Source organism: Furipterus horrens, unplaced genomic scaffold (genome assembly GCF_987537825.1).
Source record: "Furipterus horrens unplaced genomic scaffold, mFurHor1.1.pri manual_scaffold_13, whole genome shotgun sequence".
NCBI lineage: Eukaryota > Metazoa > Chordata > Mammalia > Chiroptera > Furipteridae > Furipterus > Furipterus horrens.
The window spans coordinates 44,470,191-44,483,004 of record NW_028327183.1 but is presented as its reverse complement, the minus strand read 5'-3'; the positions used below and the strand labels follow the sequence as shown (position 1 = coordinate 44,483,004).

The following is a 12,814-nucleotide window of genomic DNA, read 5'->3' as shown; positions in this document are numbered from 1 at the left end:
TTGGCAGAGCAGGAAATCTCACACACGTCACTGGACTTACTGTCCCCCAAGGGACGGGGAAAGTGTGGGCCCAGAGTCAGATCACCGGGTGCTGGCACCCCAGCTGCGGCCCTGCCACGCCCCTTCCCTCCTGTGCTTCGGTCCCCCCAGCCTGTGACAGGGCCACCTGGTTAGGTTGCTGGGACGTTGAGTGAGTTTATACGTAAGACTGCCACTGTCCAACCCAACAGCCACGAACCACATGGGGCTATTTAAGTGAAATGTAATGAAAAATGGAATACGAGTTTTCAGCTGCGCCGGCCCCATTCCAAGCGCTCATCGGCTGCCCGTGGCTGGCGGCTGTCACGCTGCCCAGTGTGCATGTGACATGTTTCTCTCACCGCAGAGCTGGAGGCGCTGGTGTGGACAGTCGGTCCCTGGTGCTGCCACATGCTACGCCTGTGTGACAAACAGCGCGGCCCAGAGCCCAGCAGACCCAGACACCGAGTGGGTGTTTAATAATTATTTATTGACAAAAAAATGACTAAGCCCCCAGCTTAAATCAGCCCCCCCCACACACCACACGCTTTGACTGCACAGCAGATCCTCTTAAGAGAGGCGACGTCCCCAGGCCCAGGAGGACAGCGTCTAATAGAACTCCTCCAGCTCGGAGTCTAAGTCCACATCCTGCTGGTTCTGAATCTGACTTTGCCTCCTGTACAGACTGGCCACCTGAGGAGGAGGGGCAGGCAGGGCGTCAGAGCCAGGGGCTGCCCACCCGCCCGCCGTTCCAGGCCGGCGGCCACTTCCCCAGGAAGCTGGTCGGGCCCGGCCAGCCCAGCCCCCCCGGGGCCTCACCTGGGCTCCGGTGGTGGCCTCCTCCGGCTTCTTGTCCTCACGGACGCGAACAAACCGAGGGAAGCGAAGGGAGATGCCCTTCTCACTGTCCACCTGGGGAGGCAGGGCGCCGATGGGAACCTCCCGGGTCCTGCCCGCGGCCCTCTAACAATTCCCGGCCCAGGCTCCTCCCCACTCCTGCACCTCTGGCCTCAGCTTCCTGACCCATGCAACGGGGCTAAGCAATGGGTTGTTGTGAGGATTAAATAAGGTAATAAAGACCTCGGGACCGGACCTGGCACATGAGAAGTGCTTAAGAAACACCAGCTGTGACAGCTGTCACTATCATCAGGGCCAAGTGGCGCAACAGCAGAGTCGGGGCATGGATCCTGGAACCGGACTGTGGAGTCGAAGCCCAGCTCCCAGCTCCCAGGAGCGTGAGACCCGGGGCCCGGCGCCCACGCTCCCTGGGGCTCTATCCCCGTCTGCGACCCGGGGCCGCTCAGCGTTCTGCGGGGAGCAGACAGGTACGCACAGCTGCCGTGCCCGCCACACAGGCTGCTCCCATCGCTGGGAAGCCGGGCACCCTGACTTCGTGAGAAGATTCAAGAAAGAAATCTGATCCAAAACACGAGTTCTGCCTTTAAATGGAAGTCTGCTTCTCACCAGAAGGGCAACTGCCAGATTTTGAAGGATCAGGAGAATGCTCGGAGCTGCCCTGGCGCTGGGCACCGGGCGCTGTCCTCGCAGGTGCCCCGCGCCAAGGACTAAACCACTAGTGGGCGCAGGCATTTACAGCGCGGCAGCGTGAAAATTAATTACAGTTGAGAAAGAAATACAGCAGGATGTGTCATAAGCTTTTACGTAAAAGAGCTGTTCTCAAAAGTCACTGAAGAGCTGAGTGTGAGATTACAATAGGAAATGGAGCGGCTTCGGTTTTCTTTCCACTCCTGGGGCATTTCTTTTAAAAAAGAGACTTTTGACCCCGTTATCTGACACTCATAAAATGCCAGCTCGAGTTTTCCCAACCATCACCCAGGGAAGATGGACACCCCAGGGTCCCCGCCCCACTCTCCCCTCTGAACTCCCCCGGAGGCCCCACCACAGCCCGACACTCACCAGGCCCCGGGCGGCAGGGTAGATGGGGGAGAGGGAGAGATCGGCGCACTTGACCTCCCACACGACGCTGGGCTCCAGCCAGTGGTCCGGGTCCACGGCACCATCTGCCCGGACGTAGGAGCGTGGGGTGGGCAGCACCAGGGCCTGCGGCACGCGGCGGGAAGTGGAAGAGAAGGTCTCAGGTCTGAGAGTCAGGCCGAGGGTTGGGGGCTTGGGAAGCGAAGTAAAGGGAGGAAGACAGACAGACAGACAGACACTCCAAGTGCAAAGCCAGGGATGGAGGGTGGGGAGAACTGGGAGGGGGGAAGAAAAGAAAGACAGAGGCCCCAGGAGCTGAGACAAGAAATCAAAAACTAACAGAGGCACAGAGAGGGCCAGAGACCCAGAGCGAGAAGCAAAGAATGAACAGAAACAGAAGCAGAGACACCCACACACAGAAGGACAGTCATAGCCAACGCCTGTGACCACAAACACTCCTTGGCAGGGGCTTGGCTAGGGCCCTACGGATTGCCTCAGGGAGCCCCGCCACTGCGCCCTGCCCCACGACTGCCCGGCCCTCGCCCCCGGGGCGGCGAGGCTTCCTGATGGCGTCACTGGCTAGGGGCCGGCACAGTTGGGGCTCGAACCAGGACATGCTGGGCTCCAAAGTGGGCCCGACTGCACCCTGAGCCCCAAGAGGGACACAGAGCGTGTGCTGTGGGGGCAGGTGGCCCGTGCTGCTCACCTGGAGGGTCCGGTGGTGCTCCTCCAGCTCCTCGTCACTGAAGCCAGTGCCCAGCTGTGGGGAGGACGGGGCAGGTCAGGGGCTTGGCCCCGCCTCCCTGCTGCTGTGAGGACCCGAGTCTGCGCACCATGCCCCCCCACCCCGCACGCCAGCCTCACCAAGATCCACAGGAACCACTGAGGAAGGGCCGCATGCTGAGCATCCCCGGACGGAAACAGCTTCCCCGGCCGCGGTCCCTGCTCCCTCTGCTGTCTCCCTGGCCCAGGAGGGCACTCTCTTGGGCCCCCCAACATCTCACCTGCCCCGTAACTGGTGTCACATCCAACCTTAACGCTACCAACAGTTCCCCTTCACCACCAACAGAGAAGTCTGACAGGGATCCCCTAGCGCTAGCAGAGCAGCAAGACGGGCGACTTTCATACCGAGAGCCTTAAAATGTCCTCACCCTTTGTCCCGGCAACAGCTCTTGCAGAAAACTACTCTAAGTAAGTAATGTAAGATGGCGGCAGGCTGGCAGCCACGGATACCCGCGAGCTGTAAAGTCACGGCTATGGGGACCCCGAGTGAACACACGCGCGGCGCTGCCTTAGTCATAAGAACAAAGCGGCAGCCAGCACCGTCCGGCCGCAGGAGCTGGCTCAGGGGACGGGGCCGGCGGTCTGAGAACTGTCGCCGAAGCACTCAAGTCCCATCTGTAAAAGTCCTGAATGGCACGTGAGACCCTCTAACCCTTCTTACCACCGCGTGACTCAAATGCATCTGACAGCATTGAAAACACAGTACTTACAGGGCAGAGAGCAGGGAACAGAGTTACTCGTATACAAGGAACAGTTTCGTAAAAATAAAACATTCCCTTAAATGGGGCTAGTGATTGCCTCTGGCAGTGAAATTGTGGGTGATACTCTGTTTCTGTGGCAAAAGCCCCCAATTTGTCAGATCAACAATGTGTGCAGCTTTCAACCAAACAAAACCCCCTACATTTCCCAGGCTCCCTTGCAGAAGGGCTGGGCCAGACGGAGGTCGTGACCAAGGCCACTTACGCAAAAGTTGCTCCCTGGCCAAGGGTGACCCGGGCGGCCCAGTCTCCCCCTGCTTGTGGGCCGAGCACGAAGGGCCATGGTGGCCGGAGCTCCTGCAGCCACACTGTGCACAGGGGGCCTGACGCACATGACAAAAAGCGATGTGGGGAAGGAAGCAGCCTGGGTCCCTCAGGGCACGGAAGGGCTGCCTGCCCCCTTCTAGACTTCTCATTACATGAGAAAGAAATCCTCCTTTCGCTTCAGCCACCACACTGGAATTCAATCCCTAACCGACACGGCTTCCTCTCACCTTCTATGTAAGCCCACTTTTCTACGTGAAGCAAGAGTTACTCTATAGGATCAGAAAGTAAATGGGAATTAGAAAAAAAACCCGTCGCCAGGAGGACGCGGGAGCCCGAGCCAGGTCCCCCAGGGCGCGTGGAGTCGACCCCTGCCCCGGCACCTTGCACATGGCCTGGAGCTCCTCGCTCTCGTCGTCGTAGCAGGCCAGCAGGAAGCCCCCGTAGCGGCCGGCCCGCTTCCCCCGGCCCAGGTAGGCGCCGATCACCACGAGGTCCAGGGTGTCACCCACACCGTCCAGGTAGTCCTTCTTCAGCTGCGGGGAGGGAAGGCAGAGGATGAGGGGGCACGTCGCACAGTCGGTAGGTTGAGGAGACTGGGGCAAGGCTGAGAATTTCCATCGGCAAGACCGAGGCTGGCCGTGTGAGAACGACGTGGAACGGCGTCCAGGCTGAAAGTGACGGGAAAGAGGCGACTGCAGCGGGAAGAGCAGGCGTGACCGAGGGGCCAGGTCGGCCTGGATTCCCCCTTTCCCTCGGCACAGAGGCACGCTCCACTCACTCCTCCACACAGAGGACATGTTTCCACTCGTGCCACAAACACGAGTAAGTGCCGACTGTGTCCCAGGAGGAAGCCCAGCCGTGGGGACGCACAGCGTCTGCTTCCTAAGACAGCAAAGGCTGGTGCCCTCACACTGCCCAGTCTCGCAGGGAACCCAGACCACAGACGGCCCCTAAATGCACAGGGAGGTCCAGGTCACAGGCCGGGCAGCCCAGCTCCAAACCACCCCCTGCTCCCGCCCTCTGGCCCCTCCTCATGGCCCCCTCCAGCAGCAGACAGCAGCCTCCCGCTTCTGCCCAGCACGCGCCACAGAGCGGCCAGAGGACCTGTGCAAAATGACAGCCAGACCATGTGCCTTGTGCTTGAAACGTCTGCTGGCTTCCGGAAACCCTGAGGGGAAGACCCAGCTTTATTTCCCACGGCCCGCGACACGCTGTGCGATTGGGACCCGCTCTGCGCCCGGACCTCAGCTCGCCGCGCGGTTGCCCTGCCCCCTATGCACACCGAGCGCGTTCCCCGCGCAGGGCCTTTGCACTTGCCGCTGCCTAGATGTCTGCTGTGACCTTCACGTGGCTGACCTTTCCTGTCGTCTGGGTCTTGACCCAAATGTTGCCTCTGGAGAGGCTTTTCCCAATTGCCCTCGCTGTCCCTGAGCTGACGGCTTTCTTCACAGAGCTCACGACTTTATCTCCCTCGTGTCCTGGCTGACCCCCTCGCCCAACACGGAAGGCAGGCGCAGGGAGCTGAGAAGCCTCATCTGACCTTCCCACTGTGGCCGCCAGGGCACTTAGCTGGGGCACTGCCAACCAGTTCCCAGAGAAGCTGCTAACAAGGATCCGCAGAAGAGAAGACCCGAGGCTGACTGCAGTGGAGGCAGAGGGTTCAAGACCTGGCCAGGCGGCTCAGTTGGTTGAAGCATCATCCCGGGCACCAGAAGGTTGCAGGTTCAATCCCTGGTCAGGGCGCATGTGGGAAGCAACTCATCGATACTTCTCCCTCTCCCTCCCTTGGGTGAGGATTAAAAAAATCCCATCAAGCCCTGGCTGGTGTGGCTCAGTGGATTGAGTGCCAGTCTGCGAACCTAAGGGTTGCTGGTTCGATTCCCAGTCAGGGCACATGCCTGGGTTGTGGGCTGGGTCTCCAGTTGGAGGCGTGTGAGAGGCAACCACACATTGATGTTTCTCTTCCTCTCTTTCTCCCTCCCTTCCCCTCTCTCTAAAAATAAATAAAATTTTTTAAAAATCCCATCAAAAGTAAATAAATAAAAGGCTCCTGAGCCCAAAGGTGTGAGGACTCGAGGTCAGCGGCCAGGCTAGAGAAGACTCCCAGACCCGGGGTGCAGCGGGGACGCTGGCGGGGGACACAGTCACCTTGAGCCAGTTGTGCGACCTCTTGGCAATCTCGTAGGTGGCATCGACATCCAGGGTTTTCACCATGAGCCCCTCGCAGGAGTCTGGAGGGGACACAGAAGCACGGCCCTCGTGATGAGGGGCCCGCCACAGCTGGAGCAGGCAGCACTCAGGGCGAACGGTCTAGGGCGGGCCAGGATCACTGCGAACTGCAGGCGGGGGGGGGGGGGGGGGGGGGGGGCGGGCCACGGTGGGGGTGGTCGGGTGGGCGCCCTCACCTTTCACCGACTGCTCCAAGAACTCGGCGATCTGGTCCACGTCCTTGGTGTCCAGGGAGGTGGCAAAGACGAACTCGCCCTCCGTCTCCACGAAGTTCTCTCGGAGCAGCTGCCGGCGTCGGGAAAGGGGCTTGCATACCAGGGACTGAGGGGGCAGGAGAGAGGGGAAGGGACACCAATGAGCACAGAAGAAGTCACCAGCAGGGATGTGTATGGCTGGAATACAAAGCCGAGTGGCCTGATCCCAGAGTCTGCACACCTAACCCCTGCAGTTGTTCTCGCCTCTTTCTGTACAAAATGTTCCCTGGGGTGATTTTACAGCAGAAAAACACTGGTGATGGAGAAAGCATCAGTGTCCACCTGGAGGGCAAGCAGTGAAAGCAGCTTAAAACCACTATGAGACAGGAACTAAAATAAGAACAGCTGCTGAGCCCTGGCTGCTGTGGCTCAGTGGATTGAGCGTTGGCCCGCGAGCCAAGCGTCGCTGGTTTGATTCCCAGTCAGGTCACACGCTTGGGTTGCATGTCAGGTCCGCAGGTGGGGGCACGAGTGAGAGGCAACCACACATGGATTTCTCTCTCTCCCTTTCTCCTGTCCCCTCTCTCTAAAAATAAAATAAACAAGTAAATTAATTATTAAAAAATAAATAAAAATAAAATAAGAACAGCCGCTGGGCCACAGGAGAGGGACTGAAAACATGGAATGGGCTGAGCAGGGATCCAGAAAAGTGACTAAAGCAGCGGGAGAAACTAATTCAGTCAATAAACAGCTGAGAAAACTGGCTTGTCATCTGTTAAAAAAAAAGCCAGTCACCCACTTCGTGCCTCACACACACACACACACACACACACACACGCAAATTCCAGCTAGAACACAGACTTCAAAGCAAAACACAAAGATGTGAAGATACTAGAAGAAAAGTTAAGTGAAAAACAATTTTTTAATCCTCACCTGAGGACATTTTTTCAGTTTTTAGAGAGAAAGGGAGAAAGAGAGAAACATCAATGTGAAATAAAAATATTGATGGGTTGCCAGCCCTGACTGGGGACTGAACCCACAACTTAGGTAAGTTCCCTGACTGGGGATCGAACCTGCAACCTTGCAGTTCACGGGACAATGCTCCAGCCAGCCAGCCACACTGGCAGAGCCTAGGTGAAAACTTAGACTCCGAGGAAGAGGATGACATTTTTCCTTTTTAATCTCAGGGATGAGGATGCATTACAGGGGAAAAAATGTGATGTCTGACAACATAAAATAATAGTTAAAAACAAGTTCTATACAGCAAAAAAGACTATCAACCAAGCTGAAAAGCCAACACCAAATAAGAAAGAATATTTGAAATGCTAATGACAAGAAGGACCCAGCAGAGCAGGGACAATCGAAACAAGAAGGAAAAAACCGCAGAGCATCTTAATCTTTGATATTTCCCCCCAAAGCGCCTGGGAAACAGAATCAGAATCCCGCTGGCCCTCCTACAGTTCTTTTACGGTTAAACGCTGACGCCCATCTGCACCGCAGGGGGTGGTTTGGACGGGCTGCATCTCGGCACCAGCAGTGCCTAGAAAAGGAGCTTTTCAGAGGAAGAGACACTGATGAGAACCCAGCAGTCACAGGTCACAGAACGCAGGCCTGTGGCCCACGGGTCAGAAGAGACACTCCACCTCCCTGGTAGGTGGGACGGACAGGCTGTCACTGCTCAGCTACAGACTGCCAAGGATGACCCGGGACAGAGGTGGTGAGGGCAGCTCATTCTATCACACGGACCACGTTCCAGCCCCCGTGCTCCATGCCTGCGTCCCACTCCCTGACCTGCCTGTGACAGACAGGGCAGGCGCCACTGGTCGCTCTTCCTTACGGAAGAGGAAACAGGGGCACTGCGGCCACCGGCTGGGGGGAGAGCTGGGACACGAAAGCGGACGGCCCAGCTACGTGAGCTTCACCTGCACGTGCCCTGGGGCAGTGCTTCTCAGACTTCTCCGCCGCAGAATCCCTTCCCGCTCTTGAGTTACTGAGCACTCACCCCACAGCGCTTCTGCATATGTGGGTCACACCTCAGCATTTGCCGTATTAGTGACACAGTATTAGTTAAGTCACATATTCATATTGACACGAGAAGGAATCTTAAAAACATAAACTCATTAAAAAGTAAATAAACCCAATGTCAACCCAACTTTTTTATGAAGCATGTCTATCTTTTAAAAAAATTAGTGGGAAGAGGGGCATTATTTTACATTTTTGCCAATTCTTTACTGCCTGGCTTAACACCCGCTGGGCCCTCACATCTGCTCCTGCACTCGAGTGGCCGCACGGCACGAAGAACACTCACCGCTCACGGGTGTGCCCTTGGACAGGGAGGGCCGCAGACCCCCTGAAGGGCCTGGGGACCCTCGGGAGTCCTTGGACCGTACTTTGAGAACTGTTGCCCAAGCGCGGCCTCCCAGCTCAGTGGCGTGGCGGAGTGAGAAATGAAACTCACACCACTGGCTCCCAAGCCTGCCCCTCGCCGCGCTGCACCGGGCGGCCGGAACTCACCTCTCCGTTGAGGTAGATGAGATCGAAGGCGTACAAACACACCTGCACCTGGATCTCCGCTGCGTCCACCTCCTGGGTTGAGGCAGATGAGAGTGGGGGTCAGGAAAGGTGATCCGGGGCCTGGCTGGGTCTCCTCCCGTCGTGGCTGGGGCAGACACCTGTCGCCGACCCCTCTCCCCCGCACCCCACCCAGCAGGCTGCACACCTGTGAAGGTGGCAATGCCCTCAGCCCGATGCCGAATGGTGACGGCTCTCAGCTGAGCCCAACCTCATTCCCTTTGCCAGGTATGTGTTCCCTCAGCCTTCCTTGCAGCTAATGGTGGTGACATGAACAATGACAATAAAGAAGTTTGCTAGGGTGTAGGTTTGGGGGGCTCCTGGAACAGACCTTCTCTCATAATAAAGCACAGAGATGTAGGAAAATAGTCTTCTCCCTTTCTACTTGGCTTGCTGGGATAAGAGCGCAACCATATTGCAAAAGGCAGAGAAACCTACATCCTGGCACTGTGACCCTCTGGGGACTGGGCAGGACTGGGAGGAAGACGAGGGAGTGTGAGGCCATGATAGGCGGTGAAGTGGGGCTGCAGCTACCTTGCGTTTGCGGGTGGTGAGCACTTGGAATGGCTGGATCTGCTTCTTTTCCCGGTCCCAGGCCACTGCTTCCGTGTCCAGAATGAAAGATGTGACCGATGGGAGTTTGATCTGCAAGTGGGAGGGGGAAACCCGAGCTGGTGAGAGGTGGCGACCCTGAGGCCAAAAGACAAAGGCAGGGAAACACATGTCCTTTTCCTGCTGCAGCTCTTGAGGTCCATGGACAACCAGACTGGTACCAAACTCAGAGGCACACATGAGCAGAGACCCAATAACCCCGCCGCCGCGAGCTGGCCTGGACGGGCCTCGGTCCTCAGCGCCAGCAATTGGCAGCCCCTGCCAGAGGGCAGGCGGGTGGCAGACACCCACCTTTGGGATGCGGCTGATGATGTCGGGGTACTTTCCAGTATTGTCCTCCTGATTCCTGCTGAAGATCTTCACCTCCCCGCCTTCCAGGAAGTGGATCTTTGACAGTAGGGGAGGGGAGAGAAAATCAGAGCCCAGTCTACCCCAGGAAGCCCCTCCTCTCTCTTCTGACCCCACCCCACTTTCACTGGCAGAAGGTTCCCAAAGCTCTGGAGGACAAGCTGGTTCAGACCTGAGCAAATCATCTCCCCTGAACAGCATCTCCCGCCCACCCCTCCTCCTCCCGCCCTGTCAGGCCAGGGGCTTGCTGTGCGCACACGCCGTCCTGTCTGGGTGCTGCTATGCTGTAAATATCACCCTGGGTTTCACTGTGAGTTTCTTTTACTACAGTCTGGTGGCGGGGCTCGAGCAGAGCTACAGCTGTGCCTTCTTGTGTATGTTACCACAAGAAATAGTTGTGTGGGATGTCACACACACGACTTTAAAACATACTTTAAATCAGTCACTATTGTAAATCGTTGTTACTGGTCTTTTTCTCAGCACTGTACTTTGAGGATCCCGCTGTGACATGGGGCCACCCATGCCCAGGCCACGGACAGGACAGCAGAGCCACACACGCGTCCTACGGACCCGACCGGACATCTTGGCACCGGGCCACGGGACCCACGCTTGGGTACTCGCGCCGACGCTCACACAGGCGGCCGTTACAGTGAACACGCCCACCACCAGGGCCCGGGCACGGCTGACGTTTCTTGAGCTCCCTCTGCTGCGGGTCAGGAGTTTTGACGACTTGACCGAATAAAATCGGTTTTCAGATAAGCCATGAGGTGGTCATTATCGCAGCCCTTGCAGAGGTGGGAACTGAGCCCCAAGGGACGTGCCGGGCAGACAGCAGCCCACAGAGGCCGGGGCTGAGCCGGGTGACTGTCCCCACACCCCCGCTTCTCCGGCCCTGTCCTTTCTGCTGAAGGGATGTGTCAGCCCCATACCTGTGCCCTCTGCCCGTCGTATTTGTACTCGCAGGTGAAAGCGGCCTCCTCAAAGCGTTTCAGGACCTCGCTGACGCCCCGGGTGGGGTGGGCCAACATGGGTTTCAGGGGGACCCCTGGGAGGGGAGGGGAGGGAGAGGGTTAGGGAAGACGGGGCAGAGGGACCCCTGGCTGTGCAGGCTGCTAACTGCACACACAAGTGACGTGGGTAGGGTCTGGGCTATCCCCTCACGAGGAATCTGGCTGTCCCCTCTCGCTTTCCCTCATCTGGAAATCTGGAATGGAGATGTGAGCCACATGTAATCACATACATTAGGGCGACAGGCTGGGGGTGTCAAATGACAAGACAGAAGAAACCTGGGTCCCTGGGGGATCCCTGAAGCATAGCCGAGGGCCCCCCGGCCGTCTGCCTGCCTGGCCTGGCCCACAGCCCGCAGGGAGGCTGCTATGGCAGCCTCATCTGTCCCGACCCAGTACAGAGGGGGCGCTCCAGGGAGGAAGGGGACGGGTCTGAGCGTCGGGGAATCAAACTCCACCTTGGGGGACAAAGATGACTTGGCAGCTTCTGGGAGGGGTGCCTGGGAGGGGACACCCTCACAGCCACCCCGGAGGGCAGAAGCCAAGGCCGGGAGGAGGGGGCCTGAAGGAGGGCCAGCCCCAGCTCCCACGGCCCCTGAGCCAGCTGTGCACAGGTGAGGCTGCGGTCAGCCCTTCGAGGGGCCCAGGGGCGGCTCGTACCTGGGCTCAGCCTGCAGTGCTCCGGGAGCCGCTCCAGGCCGTGCTCCAGTAGCACGGGGACGATCCGGTCCAGGTCGGGCACCTCGCTGGGGTTGGGGGGCAGCAGAACACGGAGGTGTCTTTCCAGAGCTCACGAGTCGGGCAGCCTGGGAACTCTGCTTTCCGCCCGGATCCACCTCTATCTGCCCGTCACCTTGTTGCTGGGTCAGGTCCTACCTATCGCTGATTCCTCCTGTCACTGCCTCTGCTGTCTGTCCTGATCCCCCTCCGTGTCACTGTACATCACTGACTGGATCGCCCTTGGTCTGGGCTGCTGTCACCCCCCCCTGCCCCCCATCTGTCGTCCTGAGACAGCGACTGACTGTCCACCTGAACTACATGTTAGAAGCACTCAAGGATGTTAAAAACAAACAAACTTCCTTCCAGGCCAGGCTCCACCTCCCGAAGGTACTGATTCAACTGGTGCAGGTGGGCCTGAGAGAAGCCTAGATCCCCACATGCAGGCTGGACTGAGACCCCTGCCCTGTGCCCAGCGCCCCGTGGCCAGCCCTGGGCCACCTGCAGGCCCGGTCCCTCCACAGGGCTCTCCCTGGAGCCCTCTCGTCACTCCACGGGATGTCCTGACCCCTCGCTGCACGTCAGTCATCACCAGCCCCTCTCCACGGCCTTCCCACGTATGCAGTCCTGGCTGCTGGTCTCTCTGCTGCCCCGTGGCACTGACCCGCTCCTGTCTGCCACCTTCCCGATCTTCCTCACCGTCCTGTGCCCAGCCCCCATCTGGCCTAGGTCACCACCTTCTGCGCTGTCACCAGACCCATGATGGGCACTCATGCTTGCCAGCTACGGGCCCCTCCCGTGTCACCTATGACCCCACTCCCCACACACTGCCCCCACAGCACCCGTGGCCCCTCTGGCTCCCTGACCTCCACTCTGCCCACAGCCCCCGGGTCTCACCAGAATGTCTGCTTCAGGATCATGCCTTGTTCCTCCAGCCACGTCTTTCTGGCCTCTGCTGTCTTGCCCTTCCCAGCATCCACCACAGCCGGGGGGAACTCTAAGACAAGACCCAGAAGAGGCTCTGGGACAGCCCAACCCCCTCAGATACCCCGGGGGCCACAGTGATGTGCTGTGGACAAGGAATGTAAACTCGGGTGCCGGGGACACTTCCCTCAGGGAAGGCGTCTGAGTGGCAGCAGGAGGGAAAACCACCTGGGGAAGGGGTGTGTGGACTTCAGAGAGAAGGGAAGCCCAGGTGAACTAGCGGGGTGGGCACAGGGATTCACGGGGGCTCACCTTGGCCCGGGGGCGTGAGGCTCACAGCCTGGGTGAGGGCGGCCAGCACCGACTGCTCCGCCAGCCCGAGGCGCAGCCGTCCGCTCAGGGCTCTGGAAGAGAGCGGGCGAGGGGCAGTCGTCGGCACCTGCCCAAGCTT

At 58.7% G+C, this 12,814-nt stretch overlaps 1 protein-coding gene across 1 annotated transcript in view; it reads right to left on the bottom strand.

Annotated features, from left to right (window-relative positions):
* Positions 1 to 523: 523 nt before the first annotated feature.
* LIG1 (DNA ligase 1) overlaps positions 524 to 12,814 on the bottom strand; it is a 34,581-nt gene continuing 22,290 nt past the window's right edge. The window contains exons 15-28 of the mRNA XM_090259648.1: positions 12,676 to 12,767; positions 12,337 to 12,436; positions 11,383 to 11,468; positions 10,645 to 10,760; positions 9,659 to 9,754; positions 9,290 to 9,400; positions 8,699 to 8,770; positions 6,167 to 6,311; positions 5,910 to 5,992; positions 4,142 to 4,294; positions 2,660 to 2,713; positions 1,936 to 2,079; positions 838 to 930; positions 524 to 711 (exon numbers count right to left, since the gene is read on the bottom strand). Of these exons, the coding sequence (XP_090115774.1) occupies positions 628 to 711; positions 838 to 930; positions 1,936 to 2,079; positions 2,660 to 2,713; positions 4,142 to 4,294; positions 5,910 to 5,992; positions 6,167 to 6,311; positions 8,699 to 8,770; positions 9,290 to 9,400; positions 9,659 to 9,754; positions 10,645 to 10,760; positions 11,383 to 11,468; positions 12,337 to 12,436; positions 12,676 to 12,767 (1,429 nt within the window). The 3' untranslated portion in view covers positions 524 to 627. The remainder of the gene's footprint in view (positions 712 to 837; positions 931 to 1,935; positions 2,080 to 2,659; positions 2,714 to 4,141; positions 4,295 to 5,909; positions 5,993 to 6,166; positions 6,312 to 8,698; positions 8,771 to 9,289; positions 9,401 to 9,658; positions 9,755 to 10,644; positions 10,761 to 11,382; positions 11,469 to 12,336; positions 12,437 to 12,675; positions 12,768 to 12,814) is intronic.